Raw genomic sequence first — 11,326 nt, 5'->3', positions numbered from 1 at the left:
CCCAAGGGTCAGTTAACCTGTTATCCCTCCCTCACCTCCCCCATAAATCACAGCTTTTGTTTCAGAGAGCTTGCCAATTCCATCTTGGCCCTACTTCCCCCACCCGCACCACTAACACACCCAGGCACACGTGCACAGGCTTCAGCGGGGCCTCAGGGACTGCCTGGCCACCCACCAGCCCCTACCTCTTGCCCATCAGGAGGTCAAGGCGAAACACAGCTGTTGTAGCTGATGACGGCCCTAACCCCGAGGCTGCAGCTGTCACTGACATGGGGGAGGGTGGGGGGAGGATGTGCACCACACACCAGCTGTCTGTGAAACCAAAGCCAGACACGTGGCTGAACTGACCCCAAATTCCCCTGGGGAGACCCATCCGCACTCACCCCTCCACCCCCTCACCTTGGCAGACTGTTCCCGCCGTGCTGAGTAACAACGATGCAGACCTTGGGATGCGTGGGCAGCTGTGCTCAGGGAGAACCGCACATCCGTCGCACTGCCCGTGTACGCCCTTGAGTGGTGGATAGGGGAGAAGGTGAGCCCTGAGGCCTGACAGCCCCAGCTCACACCCACTGGCCCCAAAGAGCTAAGGGATCTTCAGCTTGGAGAAGAGAAGGACATGACCTTTGTAAATGATTTAAGGGTTTCCATGTAAGCAAGAGATTAGGTTTATTCTCTGGTGCTTCAGGAATGAGAATGATCCAGGTGAGTAAGTTCTAGGCAGGTAGCTTTTCAATTAATACAAGAAGAACCTTCAAACAGTGAGAGTTGGCTTATGATGCAACTGGTGGCTTTAAAAAAGCTAAGCTCCTGATCAGAGAGGTATTCAGGTGGAGGCTCTCTGGCAATCTGACAAGAATGGTGTGGGAGTGTTTATGGCACCAAGAGAAGTTGGAAGGGATAATCTCTAAAAGTCCTTTTAACTCTGAGAGTCTTTGTTTCTTGGTTTTCTCCCCAGCAACTTCCTCTGGTCTTCCTCTGGACTGAGTCCCTGGCCAAAATTCAAGCCAGGCATACTTCCTATCCCCACAAAACTTCAAGAGGCCCTTCTCTAGCCCATGTATCAGAGACATGGGCTAGAGAAAGCATTCTGACTGCCCCAAGGGTCTATCCGAACCCTGAAATTTTAGGATCACAGTAAAGATCCTCTGGACTATCTGGAGCCTCCTCTGCTGACATTTCTTCCCTAAATCTTCCCAGTTGAGAACCCGGGAGAGCCCAGAGCAGAGGGACAGGGTGGGCCTACAACAGATTACACAAGGTATCCGGAGGGAGAGGGGAGTTCCTGCTTACCCCCACCGCCACTTTTCTCCGCAACTCAGTTCCAGCTCTATGATGGGGTCAGTACTTCTACAGTCAGAGCCAAGAATTCTCAGTCACTATGGAAAGCAATGCCAAATAGCTTGGTGTACTCTGGGCTATGTCTTTTTGATTGGGGTAGGGGGTTGGTCTCTTCTGAGCATCCTACAGGAAAGGAGGAGTAGGAGGAATCCCAGCTACCATTTCCTGTCTCTATTCTCTGCTTCTCTCCATGTGTGCTCTGTTGCTCAGTCATGTCCAACTGTAGCCTACCAGGCCCCACTGTACATAGAATTTTCCAGGCAAGAACACTGGATTGGGTTGCCATTTCTTTCTCAAGGGGATCTTCTAGACCCAGGAATCGAACTTGCATCTCCTGCACTGGCAGGCTGATTCTTTACCCACTGTGCCACCTGGGAAGATGCTTCTCTCCATATTCCTATGCAATAATTCCTAATAAACTTGAAATTGATACCCAAGTGCCTACCACCCTAGAAACCCACAGACTTCTCTTCAACATCTCTTTTCCTAATTTACGTTCTATGCTACCCCTCTGCACATACACATACACACATTTACTTTTACCTCTCTTCAAAAAAACTGATCCCTATTTCCCTGATACAACAACAGCATGACCACAGGGAACCTTATGAGTTCTGATCTAAGACATTTTGGTTTGTACAGAAAATATCCAGAAGCCATGAACCTTGAGTAGCATCATCCACTTCAGTCTCCTCAATCGTCACCCTGCCTCTCTGGGCAGAGAACTGAGTGCAGGCTTGACGTCTGAGCTCAATACCAAATGCTTCAGAAAATATGAAGAAAAACCCAGAAGTCCCCTAAAACGTGGGCCTAATTCAAGCATTATGTTCAGAGCCCTAAGTAAGTTATCTCAAAAGAACTAGAGTGAACCAGATACTCCAATGAGCAGGCCCTGTGGGAAATAGGTGGGCATGTAATTCGGCAGACCCCTCTCAACAGCATGCCCTCTGTCAAGGAAGCAGGAATCATGCCCTGTGTTCCACGACAGTGAGGAAGGATCATGCTGTGGTTTATTGCCTCTCAGCATCTCTCAGAGGACAGGTGCTCCCTTCTAAACTGCCCCAAGTAAGCTGGATGACTTTACCAAGTTCTCTAAACCTCAGTGTTCCACCCTGAATAGGAGAAGGACCCTGAGGTCCTGAGCAGCCTTTTGTTGGGAGGAAGTCTCCTTCCCCAGGGTCTATGCAGGTCCGTCCAGGACCCTGTCCCAGCGTGCCTGGCCTCCTGAGCGTACCTGGAATGGATGCCATCCACAAATGGTCCTCCTCGACCCTTCAGTTGGTCCACCTCTTGGCGCAGTTTCTCAATCTCTTCAGACAGGCGGCCCTGTGCCAGGCAGACACACAGTAGGGGTAGGGGGAAGGGAAGGGAAGAAATGGGATAAAAGGACACAGAGAACAGCAGAGTTGGGGAGAAGAAGAAGAATGCACTACAAAGTCCAAACCCAGGGGCCCATGGCCAAGACCACAGATGACATCAGAAGAGAAGAGGTCCAACTGGAAAGTGAGTAGAAGGGTTGGCAGGGCAGGGCCAGAAGAGGGGTCTGTTTGGAAGGACTCGAGCAGAACACATCTGCTGAGCCCTTCCTGCTGACAAGGCATGTCACATAAGGCCGGGTGGCAGAGGGGCCCACAGTGAACTCCCAGACCTCATGGACATTGCTGGGGAACACACAGTGGTAATCCTCTCCAGATCACCAGAAAGCAAGAGCTTCACCAGGTTTGTGTGCATGCATGCTCAGTGGCTTCAGTCATGTCCAACTCTTTGCAACCACAGGGACTATAGCCTGGCAGGCTCCTTTGTCCATAGGATTCTCCAGGTAAGATTCCTGGAGTGGGATGCCCTTCTCCAGGGGATCTTCACCCAGGGACTGAACCTGTGTCTCTTATGTCCCCTGCATTGGCAGGTGGGTTCTTTACTCCTAGTGCCACCTGGAAAGCCCCACCAAATCATTTTGTCAAGTCCTTCACTGGGCCCTGTCTCTCTGCCCTAAGGTTATGGCTCAGTCTCTTCTTTACAGGTGGGCGCTGATGCATCCACTGTGACAGGCTTTAGTGAGGATTAGTGGGATAACATGTGTACATGGACTAACAAACTGGCTAGCACAGTGCTGGGTTTGAGAGTAGCTCCATGAAACACAGGTGTGTTCTTTCCACACAGCAACCTCAGCCCTCCCAGGCTGGCAAGGCTGGCCAGCAACTGGGTACCTTGTGATGGTGCTGCTCTTCAATCTGCCGCTGGGAGGTCTCCAGCTCTTGGATCAACGTGTTCTGGGGGAGAACAGCTGTGAGCCAAGAAGCCCCCCTCTCCCCGCCCTGACTCCGACTCCAGCTCAGGCCACGCCGTCCGTCCCAGCACCAGCTGCCCTTGGCCTGCTCTCCAGTCCGCCCTCCCCTTCTGCGCCCGCCCCACTCTCCTCGCCCCCAGCTGCTCTTTCACTTCACTCCGGTCCACAACCCACTGCCACAGCCCCACCCCACCCGCTCGCCTGGGTCCCCCCACCCCCCCACTCATTTCCACCAGCTCTGCTCCTCCCAGTAACCTGCCCACCAGACCGCTGCTCACAGCACCTTCTCCTCCAGGGCTGCCATGCGCTCCCTGAGGTGGAGCTGCAGGCGCTCTTTCGCCTCGCTCAGCAGCCGGTCCACCGTGTCTGACAGCCGCTTGTTGTGGGCTTCGTTCATCCTCTCCCGCTGACGCACCTGCGCACACAGCCCCCTCACCACAGGGCCCCGCGGCCCTCCCTCCACAGCCCCCCATAGTCCTCCCTCCACAGCCCCCTCACCACAGGGCCCCGCGGCCCTCCCTCCACAGCCCCCCATAGTCCTCCCTCCACAGCCCCCTCACCACAGGGCCCGCGGCCCTCCCTCCATAGCCCCCTCACCACAGGGCCCCGCGGCCCTCCCTCCACAGCCCCTCATAGTCCTCCCTCCACAGCCCCCTCACCACAGGGCCCGCGGCCCTCCCTCCACAGCCCCTCATAGTCCTCCCTCCACAGCCCCCTCACCACAGGGCCCCGCGGCCCTCCCTCCACAGCCCCCTCACCACAGGGCCCCGCGGCCCTCCCTCCACAGCCCCCTCACCACAGGGCCCCGCGGCCCTCCCTCCACAGCCCCCCATAGTCCTCCCTCCACAGCCCCCTCACCACAGGGCCCCGCGGCCCTCCCTCCACAGCCCCTCATAGTCCTCCCTCCACAGCCCCCTCACCACAGGGCCCCGCGGCCCTCCCTCCACAGCCCCCTCACCACAGGGCCCCGCGGCCCTCCCTCCACAGCCCCCTCACCACAGGGCCCCGCGGCCCTCCCTCCACAGCCCCCCATAGTCCTCCCTCCACAGCCCCCTCACCACAGGGCCCCGCGGCCCTCCCTCCACAGCCCCTCATAGTCCTCCCTCCACAGCCCCCTCACCACAGGGCCCCGCGGCCCTCCCTCCACAGCCCCTCATAGTCCTCCCTCCACAGCCCCCTCACCACAGGGCCCGCGGCCCTCCCTCCACAGCCCCCTCACCACAGGGCCCGCGGCCCTCCCTCCATAGCCCCCTCACCACAGGGCCCCCCGGCCCTCCCTCCACAGCCCCTCATAGTCCTCCCTCCACAGCCCCCTCACCACAGGGCCCGCGGCCCTCCCTCCACAGCCCCCTCACCACAGGGCCCCGCGGCCCTCCCTCCACAGCCCCCCATAGTCCTCCCTCCACAGCCCCCTCACCACAGGGCCCCGCGGCCCTCCCTCCACAGCCCCTCACAGTCCTCCCTCCACAGCCCCCTCACCACAGGGCCCCGTGGCCCTCCCTCCACAGCCCCTCATAGTCCTCCCTCCACAGCCCCCTCACCACAGGGCCCCGCGGCCCTCCCTCCACAGCCCCCTCACCACAGGGCCCCGCAGCCCTCCCTCCACAGCCCCCCATAGTCCTCCCTCCACAGCCCCCCATAGTCCTCCCTCCACAGCCCCCTCACCACAGGGCCCGCGGCCCTCCCTCCACAGCCCCTGATAGTCCTCCCTCCACAGCCCCCTCACCACAGGGCCCCGCGGCCCTCCCTCCACAGCCCCCTCACCACAGGGCCCCGCGGCCCTCCCTCCACAGCCCCCTCACCACAGGGCCCCGCGGCCCTCCCTCCACAGCCCCCCATAGTCCTCCCTCCACAGCCCCCTCACCACAGGGCCCCGCGGCCCTCCCTCCACAGCCCCTCATAGTCCTCCCTCCACAGCCCCCTCACCACAGGGCCCCGCGGCCCTCCCTCCACAGCCCCTCATAGTCCTCCCTCCACAGCCCCCTCACCACAGGGCCCCGCGGCCCTCCCTCCACAGCCCCCTCACCACAGGGCCCCGCAGCCCTCCCTCCACAGCCCCCCATAGTCCTCCCTCCACAGCCCCCCATAGTCCTCCCTCCACAGCCCCCTCACCACAGGGCCCGCGGCCCTCCCTCCACAGCCCCTCATAGTCCTCCCTCCACAGCCCCCTCACCACAGGGCCCCGCGGCCCTCCCTCCACAGACCCCACTCACCACAGGGCCCGCGGCCCTCCCTCCACAGCCCCTCATAATCCTCCCTCCACAGCCCCCCTCACCACAGGCCCCCACAGTCCTCCCTCCACAGCCCCCTCACCACAGGCCCCCACAGTCCTCCCTCCACAGCCCCCTCACCACAGGCCCCCACAGTCCTCCCTCCACAGCCCCAGCCCCCTCACAGGCCCCTGAGGCCCTCCTTCCACAGCCCCAGGGAAGCACCTGTTCCTACGGTGGTTCCACACCCACCCTTCCTTTTCCCATTCTCTGGGGCTCTCTCTCCAGCACTCCTGCCCATGCCCCCCAGCTCCTCCATGGCTCTGTCTGTCCTAGCCAGGTCCTTGCCCAGCTCCCAGTCTCCTCCTTTCCCTGTTTACAGACCATTCTGCGGTACCTCCGTGGGGCAGAGAGGGGCACCAAAGAGTCCAGTCTGGTGCTCTCACCCGCGCCAGCTCTTGGTTCTTCTCCTCCAGCTGTCCCTCCAGCTGTTGGAGGTGCTCCTCAATGTTGCCATGTCGCTCTTCAGCCTGGAGGTAGGAATGGGTCAGTGCAGCTTGTAGATCATCCTTCCTCCTGCTCAGACCTTGGATCCCATGCTCCCAGGTGCCAGAGGAATCTTTGGGAATTAGGGCCTCAGGGAAAAATGAAGCCAAGCTCTCCACTTACCATCCCAGAGCATTTTGTCCCCACCACTGCCATTCTTCCCAGGTACCCCAACCCCTGCCAGATTCCCCCACCCACACCTCCTCCTTCCTGCTCAGGGCTAACCTTGAACTATCTCAGAGCTGGCAGCTCAAGAGACTGTAAATTCTCATGCTTCCAGAAAGAATGCCACTTGAAAGTTTGAGCTACCATAAATCTCTGTGCCTCTAGATAGAAGCACGGACTCCAGCCAGAGTTCAAATCCTGGCTCCTTCCCATCCCAGCTGTGTGACATTGGGCAAGTTACTGAACCTCTGTGAGCCTTTGTCTCCTCTCTTGTGATAATAGTACCTATGCCTTTTGCAAGGACCAAAGGTCATAATCCATGGTAAACACTTAAGACTCAATGAGCACTCAACAAATGCTAGCCATGGTGATTACTTTTGCTGTTAAACTGGCCCTGGTAGAGTGGTCTCCCCTTCTGTTCATGCATTGTCAAAGATGGGGACCCCACTGTCTCTTTTGACAAGGTATTCCAGATTATTACACATCTTATAGTCAAGAAATCCCTCCTAAAAGTCCTTCTACTATAACTTCCTGAACACATTAATCACTTTGGTCCAGCCCTTCTGGTCAGTTTTGGGAGTGATGAAACCTGACTGCTCAGCATCGCACACATAATATCTTCTGCTGGACTTTAAACTCTGTTCTTCATTCCTAGGGGATGATTCCTGAAAGCCTTAGAGATCACCAAGTTCAACCCCATCATTACAGAGATGATGGCTTCATCACAGAGCTAATGACACCGACACCCAATTAGGGAAGGAGTGACTTTTCCCAGATCACAGAGCCAGTCAGTGGCAGAAGTACATCTGGTCCTGCGTGCATGAGGCACAGCCAGGCTGGAGGGTCCATCTGCAGAGCTCCCAAGCTGCCACACTGGCACAATGGCCAGCCTCTCACCTCCAGAGGTCTAGGGTCTGATGCTTACTAAATATTGGTTTCCTTCTCTTCAATGCTTGAGGGGGTAGCTATGGTGATCCTACATGGGGCAACCCTGAAAGTCTCTCCCACTGTAAACACTCCTAAATTCTCCTGATTAAGCTACCACATGTCCATGCATTTACACAGCTCTTCCAGACCTAGGATGTTTTCAGCCATACACCTCCATAAAGTTAACTATCCTTTGGGTAAAATTATATTCTCTTTCATTTGTCCAAAAGTTGTAGCCTTCAAACAGCCAGAGGTAGTCCCAAGATCTAGAATGCTTCAATGACAAAAAATAAAATGCTTAGCCTAAACTCCCACCCCCTTCAGAGATGTATAAACTCTGATCATATGTCCTCTCAAATTTCACCTTTCCAGAAATGAAAGTCCTATGTTTTCCACTTCAGATTCCCCCAAAAGGAAGTATTACTATTAATCACAATGGTATAAATAATAGTAAAAATACTTTGCACTGACAGTTTCTTCTACTTCTTAAAGTACTCTTACATCTGCCCTCATGGGACTCACATCCCTGTGGAGTGATAAGGGCAGGGGTTACTCTTCCATCTGACAGAGACAAGAAAGCGTGTTTCCTGGAGTCGTGCAATAAGCAGCAGCTTCCTGGCCCCGGCCCATCATGCCTCCTAGTTTCTCCACCCACTGCCTGGCTCCAGGAGAGCTCAAGCAGCAGCGGTCAGAGGCAGATTCCCAGACCCGTGGTCCACTTGCCTTGGTGAGGGCCGCAACTCTTTGGGCCAGCTCAGCCTCCACCTCTGGCAGCGTCTCGGCTTTGCGCATCGTCTGCTGAAGTTTCTGCTCGGCTACCTCCAGTAGCTCCTGCAGATATCGGGCTTTCTCCTCACACTAGCAGAGTGAGGGGTGGGAAGGACAGTCAAGAGAAAGCACTGAAGTGTCCCCCAGCCCCTGCTTCAGGAGAGAGCAGGTGACAGGCCAGGGGTCACTTGGTTCCTGGTTACCCAAAGACACCTGACTTCCCTCTCCCAAGGTGGGCTGCTGCACTTCAGAGGCTCTTGGGCCACCAAGGTGAGGGTCAAGGATGATCACCAGGACCTCCAGGGTCGAGTACAATGCCCCCGAGCCCCAGATGCAGGAGTTACCTGGCGATGCAAGGATTCCTTAGTGGCCAGCTCATTCTCCAGTTTGTCGTTGAGGTCATGGATTGATGCAGCCTCACGCTGAGCAGCCAGGTAGCGCTTCTCCAGGGTGGTGATCCGCTCCTCCATGTCCTCCTTCTGGGCTAGAGCCTGAGCAGGAGAGGAGAGGGTGCTGGGGAAGGCCATCAGCTTCTTCCCACCCCCACCCTGTCTGTGCCTCCGCACCAGGATGGCTGTGTCTCCTCCACACTCCCCTACCAGTTTCTGACCCTGACCCATCCCTCCCACCGCTCCTTCCCACACTGGACCCCCCAGGCGTTCAGTCTCACACTCCTCAGCCCTCGTTTGGCTTTCCCTCAATACCCAGGACATCCAACAGCTGGTTTCCTTAGTATCAAAGGCCCGCACCCAGAAAGACAGCGTCAGGCCCAGGCCCCTGCTCACTTCCCGGAGGTCCCGCTGGTGTTTGCTGCTCAGCTCCTCCGACTTGAGGAGGTCCCGGCGGGCTGTGCCCAGGTCCTCCTCCAGTTCAGCCACAGTTGCTGTCAGGGTGACCAGTCGCTCCCGGGCCTGGCTCAACTCAAAGTTCTGCTTCTCCAGAAGCTCCTGCAGCTCCTCAACCTGGCCCACGTCCTCCTCCAAAGACAGGGAGCTCTCAGTCAGCCGTCAGGCGCCCCCTCCCTGCCCTGCCCCAGGAAGGGGGACAGAGGGACAGTGCAGGCCACAGCTCTGCCCCAGCTCTAGAGCACACATCCAGGAACACCCTTCATCCTCTGAGCTCCAGGACCTCACACCAAACAACAATCAAACACCCTCACTCTCCTGTGTCTCTCTTGAAAAGTGATCATTTCTAGTTTTACCTGCTATTTCAGTCTCTTGTAACCTAGAGAGGGCCATGGCTAGGGGAACAGAGGCTCAGAAAGAGAAGTGATCTCTTAGATAGCTGGCTCCTAACAATTCAGTTACAATGCTTACCAGTGTACATACTGGGCACTAAAAGAAAAACCTGCAGATTTCTTTGCAGATGGGGTAAGGGGAAGAAGGAAATAGAGATGGTAACCTTGGAGAAAGCTCCAAATTTAATTCAAGCAGTTGCTCTACTGCACGAAGGCAGGGCAGGGCCCACCACACCCCCTGTCTGGGGTAAGACGCACCCCCTCTGTGCAGCTCCCCATGACCCACCTTCCACAGGGCTTTTGGTCCCAGCTCCACAGTCCCCTCTTCTTCGGCCACTCCATCCCGAACCCCTGCCCCCTGCTGTAGGGAAGACACCTGTAGGGTGCAGTCCCCAGGGCAGTGAGTCAAAGAGAAGAGAACCTTCTAGACCTTCCAAATCCCCCACCTCCCAGAGAGAGATGCCTCCTGTTAGCTAACAATCTCCAGCTAAGACAGGAGGGGAAAGTCTGATGGGAACTGGAGTTGGGAACAGGTGTAACCCAGCCGTGGCTTCCAGATGAAAAGAGGGAAAGCAGCTTACCTGTTGGTGGGCACACGCCAGCTGCTCTTCCAAAGTGGTCACTCTCTCGAGGGCCGCCCGGAGCCGCTCTCGCACCTGCCCAAGGTAAGGGGAGGTGGAGAGAGAAACAGGGACCCTCTGGACTCAAGCTGGGGAAGCCGGGGCTTGGTCTGTCGTCACTGAGCATGAGGCAAAGAGAAAGACCTACCAAGAGGCAAATTTCTGAGAGGGCACCTAATAGGAGGACCTGGAAATTGGACTAATGGTAGGAGTAAGCCAGTTAGGAAGCTAGAAGGCAGTTTTCCCTGAACACAGGATACAGAAATCTCAGAGAAGGGATGCATGGAGGCTCCAGGGAAGAGACTGGGGGTGGACTGGACTGTATTGTATTGTATCCATGGTTGCATTGGGGGTGGATGCAGGCTGTCGGCTAGCCTAGGTACCTTCTCATCCAGGGCCTTGTGGTGCTCAAACAGTGACTTGAGAGCCTTCAGCACCTCCACCTCGCTGGAAACCCCTGATGGTGATTGAGCCTGACGCTTCACCACAGTCATCCTCAGTGACCGCTCATGGCGGGACACCAGGCACTCCAGATGTTCCAGAAGCAACTGGCAGAGAGGAGGCAAGGGTGCAAGGAAGGACTGTGAGCCTACGCCCCAGGGGCTGTAAGCAGGGTCCTAAGCAGGGGCTGTAAGCAGGGTCCACACAAACACCCAGCAAACTGAAGTCTTGCCGTGTGTACCACTGTTGGAATGCTGAAATACTCCCATGGGGGTAAAGGGGCGCTGCCCCAACTGCAGACCTGCCGAAGCCTCTCTCTCAAAACCCTGACTTTCCCATGATCCCCTAACTAGAGGTGAAAAGCCTAGGACTGATGGTTGAACACACTGACTATCGTCCCAGAAGACAAGGCAAGAGGAGGTGAGGATGGGGCTGGATGTGCTGGCTATGCCTGCTCCCTCAGTCATATGCCCCCAACCCCCAAAGCACAAACACACACAAGGTCACCCCACTTACCCTTGTGTTATTCCGCTCTGCTTTCAGCTCTGATATCTCTTCCTCCCTCTCTAGAAGCTGCTCCCGACACATACTCAGCTCCCGGGTTAAGGTGGTAAATTCCTGTAAATCCCCAAGGCCCCTCAGTGCTTGAGGATCCACCACTTAAACAGAATCCTGCACGCTCAAGTCAGTGAGTGGTGGGATCCTGTCACTTGTCCCTTACTTCCACCAACTGTCCCCAGAAAAATCCCTACCCATCCCCAAGTACTTAGTCGCTCAGTCATGTTTG

At 56.7% G+C, this 11,326-nt stretch overlaps 1 protein-coding gene across 1 annotated transcript in view; it reads right to left on the bottom strand.

Moving 5' to 3' along the window:
• PPFIA4 (PTPRF interacting protein alpha 4) overlaps window positions 1–11,326 on the bottom strand; it is a 51,841-nt gene that overhangs the window by 22,307 nt on the left and 18,208 nt on the right. The window contains exons 4-15 of the mRNA XM_061159828.1: window positions 11,056–11,157; window positions 10,482–10,646; window positions 10,060–10,134; window positions 9,765–9,854; window positions 8,991–9,218; window positions 8,586–8,732; window positions 8,197–8,331; window positions 6,282–6,365; window positions 3,909–4,040; window positions 3,546–3,608; window positions 2,573–2,664; window positions 400–508 (exon numbers count right to left, since the gene is read on the bottom strand). Of these exons, the coding sequence (XP_061015811.1) occupies window positions 400–508; window positions 2,573–2,664; window positions 3,546–3,608; window positions 3,909–4,040; window positions 6,282–6,365; window positions 8,197–8,331; window positions 8,586–8,732; window positions 8,991–9,218; window positions 9,765–9,854; window positions 10,060–10,134; window positions 10,482–10,646; window positions 11,056–11,157 (1,422 nt within the window). The remainder of the gene's footprint in view (window positions 1–399; window positions 509–2,572; window positions 2,665–3,545; window positions 3,609–3,908; window positions 4,041–6,281; window positions 6,366–8,196; window positions 8,332–8,585; window positions 8,733–8,990; window positions 9,219–9,764; window positions 9,855–10,059; window positions 10,135–10,481; window positions 10,647–11,055; window positions 11,158–11,326) is intronic.

This window comes from Dama dama, chromosome 14, assembly GCF_033118175.1.
Source record: "Dama dama isolate Ldn47 chromosome 14, ASM3311817v1, whole genome shotgun sequence".
NCBI lineage: Eukaryota > Metazoa > Chordata > Mammalia > Artiodactyla > Cervidae > Dama > Dama dama.
The sequence above is the reverse complement of the archived record's forward strand: the minus strand, read 5'-3'. Positions and strand labels throughout refer to the sequence as shown.